Source organism: Molossus molossus, unplaced genomic scaffold (assembly GCF_014108415.1).
Source record: "Molossus molossus isolate mMolMol1 unplaced genomic scaffold, mMolMol1.p scaffold_m16_p_7, whole genome shotgun sequence".
NCBI classification, from domain to species: domain Eukaryota; kingdom Metazoa; phylum Chordata; class Mammalia; order Chiroptera; family Molossidae; genus Molossus; species Molossus molossus.
This window is the reverse complement of record NW_023425401.1, coordinates 29,135,098-29,147,115: the sequence shown is the minus strand read 5'-3', so window position 1 is coordinate 29,147,115 and position 12,018 is coordinate 29,135,098. Positions and strand designations below refer to the sequence as shown.

At 35.8% G+C, this 12,018-nt stretch overlaps 1 protein-coding gene across 3 annotated transcripts in view; it reads left to right on the top strand.

Annotated features, from left to right (window-relative positions):
* The window catches only part of GLCCI1 (glucocorticoid induced 1), a 98,124-nt gene that overhangs the window by 30,002 nt on the left and 56,104 nt on the right, over nt 1–12,018 (top strand). For all 3 annotated transcript variants that reach the window (XM_036247132.1, XM_036247131.1, XM_036247133.1), the window contains exon 2: nt 9,680–9,831. In XM_036247132.1, the coding sequence (XP_036103025.1) occupies nt 9,680–9,831 (152 nt within the window). The remainder of the gene's footprint in view (nt 1–9,679; nt 9,832–12,018) is intronic.

Below are 12,018 nucleotides of genomic sequence, written 5' to 3'. Positions count from 1 at the left end.
TGTGTCCGTGTGCCACATACACTGCTTTATATTATAGTTTAATTATACATATATCTCCCCCAACCAGAATGTAAACTCCTTAAGAAGGGTGTAAAACTTATTTTGTAACTTCCCTTGCTACATGGAACAGTGTTTTGTATATAGTAGATATTCAGCAAGTTTTATTTAGCAATAATGTTTACTGGGTTTCGATACTCATGAAGGTACCATTTTTTTGATGCATAGTTAGCTTAAGTAATGACAAGTATTTATTTTATTGATTTTATTTCATGCTTTACATATATAATTAAATATTTGCTTTATTTTAGCAATTTTATTCACTCAAGCTCTTATGAATGCAAAGATTGTTTGATTATACTAATGATAAGGTGTCCTCTTGTTTGATCTACTTAAATTGAGGTCATTATGTAATAATTAGAGAAATACTGTGATGGCTCAATTCAAAACTAAATATATATTCTAATCACAACTGTTAATTATGAAATTAAATTTTTCTATTGAATATATAAATAATGCAAAATTAGTTGATTTCCCTAATCACACTAAATTGTAAAACCTGAATTGGTAGGTGATAATAACATAATTTAAATAAATAAAAATTTGGGAGATTCAAAGCTTAGATGTTGAAGCAGTTAGAAACTAACTCGTGCCCTGGCCAGTTTGCTCAGCGGTTAGAGCGTTGGCCTGTAATCCAGAGAGACCTGGGTTCGGTTTCTGATAAGGGCACATGCCTTGGTTGCAGTTTGTTCCCGCCCCAGTTGGGATCGTGCGGGAGGCAGTCACTCCATGTGTCCCTTTCATGTCGATGTTTCTCTCTCTCTCTTCCTCTCTCTCCCTCCCACTCTATCTGAACAAAAAAATGGAAAAATGTCCTCGGTGAGGATAAAAAAAAAAAAACTAACACGTTGCCATGACAGTTTTGGTAATAGGAACAAGTCATCTTGTTGACATAGAATTGTACTGCTTATGATACATTTTTTTGATAAATCTAAGGCCCTAGCGATATTTGATATGATGTGGCCAACAATATCTTGGAAGAGTACCATCCTTGCCAGTTTTAAAACTTATTCTGAATTTTTACCCTTCAAATAATTTACATGTAAATTACTAACAGCTCCACATCACCTGGCCAGTGTGGCTCAGTGGTTGAGCGTCGACCCATGCACCAAGAGGTCACCCGTTCGATTCCTGGTCAGGGCACATGCCCAGGTTGTGGGCCAAATCCCCAGTGAGGGGCATGCAGGAGGCAGCCAGTTGATGTTCTCTCTAATCGATGTTTCTATCTCTCTCTCTCCCTCTCCCTTCCTTTCTCTCTAAAAATCAATAAAGAAAAACAACAACAACAACAACTCCATATCTTTGAAATTTTACTGGTGCAAGGAATGGGAAGAATCTTTCTTTTAAAGTGTATGTTTGAGCCCTGGCTGGGTTGGTTCAGCGGTTAAAGCGTTGGCCCGTGGATCGGAGAAGCCTGGGTTCAGTTCCCACTAAGGGCACATACCTCGGTTACAGTTTGTCCCTGGCCCCTGTTGGGGTCCTGTGGGTGGCAGCCACTCAATGTGTGTCTCTCTTCCTCCCTCTCACCCTCTCACTCTATCTGAAGATAAATGAAAAAAAAAAAATGTCGCCGGGTGAGGATAAAAAAAAAAAAAAGTATATGTTTGAAATAGAGTCTTTCAAGAATTTGCCTCACATGCTTTAATTTTTTTCTTTTTTATTGGACTGGTTGAGTGAATTTTATAACAAGATATGGACTCTGTGTTGTCCTAACTTAATCTTTCTTTTTAAAGCAGACTTTTCTTTTTTCTTTTTTTTTTTTGGAGGGGGTATTGGTAATGTGTGGTGCTTGTCTACACATTCTTAATACAGATAAGCAATAGGATTATATCATAGAAGTAGACCAAGCTAACTGGCCAATTTATAGATTAAGTTTAGCACCCAATTTCAGGTCCCTTATCCCACGGGTCTTGAAATGGAATTAAGGCCACCCATTGAGATATAGCAAGAAAACATTATGACTTCTAATTTTTTTCCATACATATATATTTTTGTTTTTATTTCATACATATAAATTTGTTTCATCTGTTTTATAATATATCATATTAATAATATAGTACACATCCCATTTATAAATAAATAACTATACATGTTGCTTCATGCTTACATGTTTACCATGGTAGTACTTAATCAAAATAACTTGAAGACCACAGTCCTGACAAAGTAGCTAATCACAGAGAGGGGACACTCAGTGGAGAATATGTGATCTTTTGAAAGTGATACGCAACGTTTCAGTGGTTAAAAATATAATAAAGCCCTGGCCGGTGTGAGTCAGCAGTTAGAGAGTCAACCCACAGACTGAAGGGTCACAGGTTCAATTCCCGGTCAAGGACATGTACCTGGGTTGCAGTTTCGATCCTGGCCCTTGTCTGGGTCATGTGGGAGGCAACCAATTGATGGATGTGTCTCTCTGACATCAGTGTTTCTCTCTCTCTCTCCCTTCCCTTCCTTCCACTCTGTCAAAGAATATATATAATAAAAGTCAGTAAATAGAGATTAGAATATTGTATTATACAAATCAAGGGACTCATTTATAGAACCTTCATATATGTAACTCATATGAAACATAAAAATGATCCCTATTGTTTATTTATCAAGTTAGAAGGTATTTTTAAAGTTGTAGTCACAGTTTTTAAAATAGTTTGGAGCAATTTAAGTTTTTAGGCACAAGTTTTCCACTTATAATAGCTTTTCATTTTCGGGTTATAGCTGACCTTTGTATAGCCTTTTTTATTTTATTTTTTAGTTAGTGGTGATCGCTATAAACGTTGGCTCTACTTCAAGGGATAATCTGTTTTCGTCTTCTGTTTCTTCCTGCTGGAGGGAATGTACAGAAGCTTTATATTTTTAAAACAAATTGTTATAAAACATATTTTGAGCAACATGTTAATTTTCTGTGTTTCCCAAATTTACTCACATTTGTAGGTACTGATTTTATATTTAAAAAAATGTATTTAAGAGAATCAAAATAGAAGGTCAAATAAAGAGATTTCCAGACCAAAAAAAAAAAAGGCTAAGGGAATATATTAACACCAAACCAGCACTGCAATATATGCTAAAAGGACTGCTGTAATTAGTAGAAGAAATAGGAAGAAAAATATAACCACACTAAACAAAAATGGCAATAAATAAGTACATATCAATTATCACCTTAAATGTGAATGGTTTGAATGCTCCGATAAAAAGACACAGAGTAGCTGACTTGATAAGGAAGAATGAGAGACCCACTTCACAACAAAAGACTCACATAGGTTGAAAGTGAAGGGATGGCCCTGGCCGGTTTGGCTCAGTGGTTAGAGCATCAGCCTGCGGTCTGGAGAGACCCGGGTTCGGTTCCCGCTAAGGGCATGTATCTCGGTTGCAGTTTGTCCCCGGCCCTGGTTGGTTGTGCGGGTGGCAGCCACTCAATGTGTCTCTTTCACGTCGATGTTTCTCTCTCTCTCTCTCTCCCTCCCACTCTGTCTGAACAAAAAAATGTAAAAATGTCCTCGGGTGAGGAAAAAAATAAAAAAATATAAAATTAAAAAAAAATAAAATTAAATTAAAAAAAAAAAAAAAAAAGAAAGTGAAGGGATGGAAAAAAATCTTCCAAGCAAATGGAAAGCAAAAAAAAAAAAGCTGGGGTAGCAATACTCATATCTGATACAGTAGATTTCAAAATGAAGACCATAACTAGAGACAAAGAAGGCTACTACATAATAATGGAAGAATCTATCCAGCAGGAAGATATAACCTTGGTAAACATATATGCACCCAATATAGGAATACCAACATATATTAAAAATCTTCTGGAGGACTTCAAAGGAGTAATCAATAACAATACAATCATAGCAGGGGACTTCAACACCCCACTGACATCACTGGATAGATCGCCTAGACAAAAAATTAACAAGGAAACAAAGACTCTAAATGAAGCGCTAGATCAAATGGATTTAATAGATATCTACAGAGAATTACACCCGAAAAATAGAGAATTCACATTCTTCTCAAGTGCACATGTGACATTCTCAAAGATAGACCACATGTTAGGACACAAACTAAGTCTCTACAAGTACAAGAAGACTGAAATCATATCAAGCATTTTCTCAGATCACAGTGGTATGAAACTAGAAATCAATTGCAACAAGAACATACAAAGACATTTGAAAATATGGAGGCTAAATAGCATGTTATTGAACAATGAATGGATTACCGTGGAGTTCAAGGAAGAAATTAAAAACTTCCTGGAAACCAATGAAAATGAACACACAACACAAAATCTATGGGATGCAGCGAAAGCAGTTCTGAGAGAGAAGTTCATAGCACTACAGGCCTAGCTCAAGAAGCTAGAAAAATTTCTAATAGACTATCTAACCTCACAACTTAAAGAACTAAAAAGCAAACAAAAAGAAAACCCCAGAGCAAGGAGAAGGAAGGAAATAGTACAGATCAAAGCAGAAATAAATGACATGGAGACCAAAAAAACAATTCGAAGGATCAATGAAACAAAGAGCTAGTTCTTTGAAAAGAGAAACAAGATTGATAGACCCTTAACTAGCCTCACCAAGAAACAGAGAGAGAACCCAAATACACAAAATAAGAAATGAAAGAGGAGAAATAATAACTGACACCACAGAAATACAAAGGATTGTTAACAAATATTATGAACAATTATATGCAACAAATTCGACAATCTAAGTGAAATGGACAAATTTCTAGAAACACATAGTCTCCCAAAACTGGACCGGGAAAAGAGAGAAAACTTGAACAGCCCAATAACAACAGAAGAAATTGAAGATGTAATCAAGACTCTCCCAGCAAACAAAAGCCCAGGCCAGGATAGCTTCACAGGGGAATTTTACCAAACATTCAAAGAAGAACTAATACCCTTTCTCCTCAAACTATTTCAAAAAATTCAAGAAGAAGGAAGACTTCCAAACTCGTTTTATCAGGCCACCATAATTCTAATTCCAAAACCAGAAAAAGACACTGCAAAGAAAGAAAACTACAGACCAATATCCCTGATGAATATAGATGCCAAAATCTTGAACAAAATATTAGCAAATTGAATCCAACAGTACATCAAAAAAATTCTTCATCATGACCAAGTGGGATTCATCCCAGGGTTGCAAGGCTGGTGCAATATTCGCAAATCAATAAATGTGATACACCACATAAACAAAAAAAGATAAAAATCATATGATCATATCAATAGATGCTAAAAAAGCATTTGACAAAATACAGCACCAATTTCTGATAACAACTCGCAGCAATCTGGGAGTAGAGGGATCATATCTCGACATAATAAAGGCCATATATGGAAGACCTACAGCCCATATCATACTCTATGGGCAAAAATTAAAAGCATTTCCCTTAAGAACAGGAAAAAGACAAGGATGCCCACTTTCGCCTCGCTTATTTAACATAGTACTGGAAGTCTTAGCCACAGCAATCAGACAGGAGGAAAAAATAAAAGGGATCCAAATCGGAAAGGAGGAAGTGAAACTGTCATTATTCACAGATGACATGATGCTGTACGTAGAAAACCCCAAAGACTCCATCAAAAATCTACTAGACTTAATAAATGAATTTGGCAAAGTAGCAGGATACAAAATTAACATCACGAAATCTATGGCATTCTTATACACCAAAGATGAACTCAAAGAAAGAGATACTAAAAAACAATCCCATTTACCATCGTGGCAAAAAAATTAAGATACCTAGGAATAAACTTAACCAATGAAATAAAGGACCTATTGGCAGAAAACTATAGGTCATTGAAAAAAGAAATAGAGGAAGATCTAAAAAAGTGGAAGCACATACCTTGTTCATGGATTGGAAGAATTAACATCATTAAAATGTCCATATTACCCAAGCAATCGATAGATTCAGTGCTATCCCCATCAAAATACCAACGACATACTTCACAGAACTAGAATAAATACTTCAAACGTTCATATGGAACCAAAAAAGGCCTCGAATAGCCACAGCAATCTTGAAAAAGAAGAACAAAGTTGGAGGGATCACATTACCAGGTACCAGGTTATATTACAAAGCCACTGTAATCAAAACAGCCTGGTACTGGCACAAGAACAGGCATATAAACCAGTGAAACAGAACAGAGAACCCAGTAATGAACCCAAGGCAATATGCTCAATTAATATTTGACAAAGGTGGCAAGAGCATACAGTGGAGTAAAGACAGCTTTTTTAAATAAATGGTGTTGGGAAAATTGGACAGCTACATGCAAAAAAAAAAAAAAAATGAAACTAGACCATCAACTTACACCATCCACAAGAATAAACTCAAAATGGATAAAAGACTTAAATGTGTCTCATGAATCCATAAAAATCCTAGAAGAAAATGTAGGCAACAAAATTTCAGACATTATACGCAGCAGAATTTTCACTGATATATCACCTAAGGCAACAGAAACCAAGGAGAAAATGACACATGGGACTACATCAAACTCAAAAGCTTCTGCACAGCAAAAGAAAAAACCACCAAAATAGAAAGGCAACCCACTGTAAGGGAGAGCATAATTGCCAATGATATATCAGATAATGGGTTAATTTCCAATATATATAGAGTGTTCATACAACTCAACAAAAGGAAGATGAAGAACCCAAATAAAAGGGCAGAGGAACTAACCAGACACGTCTCCAAACAGGACATACAAATGGCTAAGAGGCATATGAAGAAATCTTAACATCACTAATCATCAGAGAGACATAAATTAAAAACAACAATGAGGTATCACCTCACACCTGTCAGAATGGCCGCCATCAACAAATCATCAAACAACAAGTGTTGGCCAGGGTGTGGAGAAAAGGGGACTCTAGTACACTGCTGGTGGGAATGCAGACTGGTTAAACCATTATGGAAAACAATATGGTATTACCTCAAAAAATTAAAAATTGAACTTCCATTTGACCCAGTGATCCCACTTCTAGAAATATACCCTAAAACACCAATCAGAAAGATTATATGTACCCCCATGTTCGTAGCAGCACTATTTACAATAGCTAAGATCTGGAAACAGCCCAAGTGTCCATCAGTACAGAAATGGATAAAAAAGCAGTGGTACATATACACAATGGAGTACTATGCAGCTGTAAGAAAAAAAATCTCTTATCCTTGAGACAACATGGTGGGACCTGGAGAGTATTATCCTAAACGAAAGAAGCCAAGCAGAGAAAGACAAATATCACATGATCTCACTTATTTGTGGAATAGAATGAACATAACAGTATGAGGAACGGGGTATTTCCAGAGATGTGGAAGTGGGGTACAGACTGACAATCCCCAGAAGAGGGGGTTGTGGGGGAGAGATAAACCACAGAACTTATATTCATGTGTGCATGAACAATGGACATGGACAACAAAGCTGGGGACAGGACAGGGAGGGAGGGGGAGGGGAGAATCAGTGGGGGAAAAAGGAGAGAAACATCTGTAACAAAATAATTAATTAAAAAATAAGAATTAAAAAAAAAAAGGAATCAACAGAAATAACTTCTAGTAGTAGAATTAAAAATAGTCTACATATTTTCCAAAGTACCTATGGTGGGGAAGGAGGTAAGAAGAGAGAAGAACCAAACAAAATAAGTAGCAAGGAGGCATTACAAAACAGGAAGAAAAAGATTACATGACAAGTTAAATCATAAATGTTATAACTATAAACATAAGTGGGTTGAATTTAAGTTTTACACAAAGAAGTCTTATTACAAAAAGAGACACACACATAAACAAAATGATTCAAAGAAATTGAAAATGAGAGAATAGGCATACCAGGCAAATTATAACGGAAAGGTAGCCAAAGGGGGTCATAATGTTTAATTTGACAGAGTTTAAAAGTAAAAAGTAATAAATGGAGCAGATTAAAATGGTGAGGCATAAGCCATAATGTCAAAAATTAATATGAACCAAATTATATAGAACTAAAATATAAATGATAAAATTGAAAGAAATAAAGGAAATTGTTAGATCTCCATAGTAGTTTTGAAATTTTAGAGTACTTCTCTAAATCTATGACAGATCACGCTGATAATTATATTACTCCTATTTTCTGTGTTTTTATTTTAGTTGATGTGTAAGACAAAGAACTACATGTTCTGAAAGCAGAAAGTATATCTTCCATGACTCATGAAATGTTTATAAAAATTTACCATATTTTTGGTCACAAAGAAAATTGCAGGTAATTCCAAAGAGTAGAAATAGGTCATCCTAGATTCTCTGCCTATGGTAAAATAAAATTAGAGCTAAATAATAAAGATAGGGAGGAAATTTGGTAAGTTTTACATCTTTTCTACTACCCTTGAGTCAGAGAAGTCAAAACTGCAGTTGTAAGAGAAATAAAACATAACATTAGAGTGTGCTGCATTTTCTTTTGTTTTCTGATTTTAAAACAAAACAAAACGATGTATTTTGGTTTTAGGAAGATAAAGGACAGCATTCAGTAATAAAGGTTTCTTGACTGTAATGTGCAAGACATTTTGTTTGATGTGAGATATGAGTCGGAATAAGACTCTGAGCCTTGGAGTTTATAATCCACTGGATTTTATTACAGAATGCACATTAGAGTAAATTATTCAGGGTATGTATATGAAAAATACCCTATCATTTAGTTCAATATGATCATTTTAATTTTCAACTGAGGTACCTATGGTGCCCACATGGAGAAGAGAAGTAGTTTCTTGCAGTGTTTGGATTGAACTGTGTAGAATGTCTGGTGATCTTGTCCTTTTTATCTCTGTTACCTGTTTGCAATGCTGTTTCATTGTATAATTCAGTTTTACCCTTGGGGCTTCAGATTATTCATTCATAAATGAGGAAGTTGAAGTAAAGTTTAGTTTCATTATTCATGTTATTCTTATGTAGCTTTGAATAAATTCATTAAATACTTATTGAGCATCAACTCCTTTTTAGTTTGTAAGGATTGAACTTATGCTGTGGTTGAGGAGAGGTAAATTTAGGGTTCTGTGCAAGCAGAGGAGGGTGCATGTATCTTAAATAATTGTATGTCAAGTGAACAGGGAAGGAGAGAGTTCTAGGCTCAGGAAATAATAGAATGTATAGAGACAGAGAAGGGAGTGTTTTACATTCGGGTAACTACAGTTAGTTTGTGTGGCACTTGGTAGTTAGCATGGGTGTATGGAGAAGTAGCAAGAACGTTAAACATTGAGGTACATGGGAGCCAAATTGTGAAAAATGCAGGCTTTACGTTAAAGAATGAATAACCATGGAAGTGTTTTTTTAGCAGTGGAAGTAGAAGGCACTGTGAGAGTTAGCTGAGATGGATGCAGGGATAGCAGTTAGGAAAGTGGCAGTCCAGTGAGGTGTGATGGAGTCTTATAAAGGAAGGGCAGTGGAGATGATGTGTAGATTGTGGATTAGGTCTCTGAAATGGATGGGTTTCATAGGGTCTGTGACAGCCCTGCAAATGTATGTAAGATTTAATATGTGAATGTATTTGTCTTTGGAGAGGGTCTGTAAATTTCATCAGATCATATAAGGGGGCAATTAGGATAAACATATATAGTAGGGAAAATTGATAGGATGACATTCCACAAACTGAAGTTTAAATAATTTAAAATTTTACTTTATTTGTTAGTGACTAATCTAATTTCTTTTTCACTTTTTATAGTGGACAGGCCAAAATCTCAGCAAGTTCGAACCTCTAGTACAATAAGGCGAACCTCTTCTTTGGATACGATAACAGGACCTTATCTCACAGGACAGTGGCCACGGGATCCTCATGTTCATTACCCTTCATGTATGAAAGATAAAGCTACTCAGGTAAAATAAGCAAATCAAAATCAGTTTTACTACCCTGCAGTTACTCTGTTTTGATCACAGTGAAGAAAATGTAATTTAATCAAATATTTCCATTTGAAATATAATATATTCAACCAAAGAAGAAAGCCATTTTTTAAAATAAACTTTAGACTAATTGTTTATTTTTTTCCATCTGGGTTTTTTAAGTTTTAAAATTAGTAATATTTTGAATATGTTACACAGTTTTTTAGACTTATAGTTTTAAGAATTGCTTTCCAAGAGAAATTAATATAATGATTAGTAACTATATTAAAAAGTTAAGTAATTTTTGAAGAAAAGTACGCAGGATAGAAATAATTTTAAAGTATTAATTCATGGCCAAGAAAATTTATGTTAAAGGTGTTTTGGGTGCTTTTTCTGATTAAAGAATGATGCATTTAAATGTGAGAATTCAAAGGAATGCAAACATTTTGGGCTTTGTAGGTTAGGAAAATAGAAGGATTCAAGTTTCATGTCTGAAGAATGAGGGTAGAGAAAAAGGGGGCAAATTTTGGACATGATCTATGAGAATCTTCTCAATTTTTCTAATTTTCCCAGACAAGCTTGAAACCATGAAATTAGCTTCTTTATCATCCATCCTATCAATTCCGCCTTTGTAATATTTTATGCCAACCCCAGTCTTTTACTTTTCACTCTTAGTTTTGTGAGCAGAGGATTAGTTTATATGGTAGGCAGTGGGATTCTCAAGTAGAAATAACTGGCCAAATTTAGAGATGTGGGCCCTTAGAGATGGGCACAGATAAATTCAAAACATCTTTCTGGAGGAGTTGGGTTCACACATGTCATAATATGTAAGTGTAGAGTGTAAAGAAACCAGGTCAAAGGACCGAGGACTTAGTTTTTGGAAATGCAGACAGGGAAGGAAAGAAAACGAACGTATTCACCTGGAAGCAATAAGAAGAGGAGGGAGTTAACATTTATGTGCCATGTGCTGTGTGGTTTTTTTTTAATCCTCACCTGAGGTCATTTTTCCACCTTTTGTTCAGGGAGAGTGGGAGGGGGAGAGAGAGAGAGAGAGAAACATCGATGTGAAAGGGACACATCAAGTGGCTGCCACCTGCACGACCAACCAGGGCCGGGGACAAACTGCAACCGAGGTACATGCCTTTAGTGGGAACCGAACCTGGGTCTCTCTGGGCCGCAGGCCAACGCTCTAACCAGTGAACCAAAGCAACCAGGGCTGTGCTGTGTGTTTTATATCCTGTGTTTCATTTAATTCTCTCAAGAATGTTGTAAGACTACACAAATGGAGAAGCAGAAACTCAGGGAAGTTAAGTGACTTACTCAGGATCATAAAGCTAGCAAGCGTTGGAACCAGGTTTCTAAAACAAGTTAATTCATCAACCAATCTGAGCTCCAATTTTATGCTATTAGGATAAATGGAGTATGTGCATGTGTGCGTGCGCCTATCACCTAGTAGAGCAACTGGCACTGTACTTAAAAATGGTAGTTAGTCTTTTTAGATTAAAAAATATCTACCTTTTATTGAGTATGCTTTATGCTGACACCATCCAGAAACATTATCTTACTCATTTTTCACAAAAACTCTGTAAGAAGGGGAGCCAGAGAAAGAGCAGAAGCTAAGAGAAGAATGGAAATAGTCTAGCCTTACAAGCTGAAGGGAATGCTGTTCTGAGAAAGGAAAAATTTTAACACTGTCAGGTGCTAAAGAGGTCATGGAGAGTAAGGAATGGTTTAGGGATTTACAGGCACATTGTCTGGAGCGTGTAGTAGTGATGATATGGTGGAGGAGGAAACTCAGATATTTGGGAGTTAAGAAGAGAATGGTATGGAGATAGAATGGGCGGGAGCGGGGTGGGGAGGGTCAGTGGGGGGAAAATGAGGGGACATCTGTAATACTTGTAACAATAAAGATAAATTTAAAAAAAGAAAAGGATAACAAAAGACTGGTAAGAAGAGGGAAAATTATCGATTTTTAAGTGATTACTGTGTTCAGGTACTTTATATAAAGTATTTCATTTAATCCCAACAAATTTGTGAAGTAAATATTTTCCCCATTTAACAAAGAAAGAATACAAGGGTGCTGGGTAGGTTTAAACATGTCTGTTTCTTTGTGTGATGGGGTTAATGTAGTTGAATTCATGATAATGTCATATAACTAACATAATGTTTGAAAGTGAATATGGC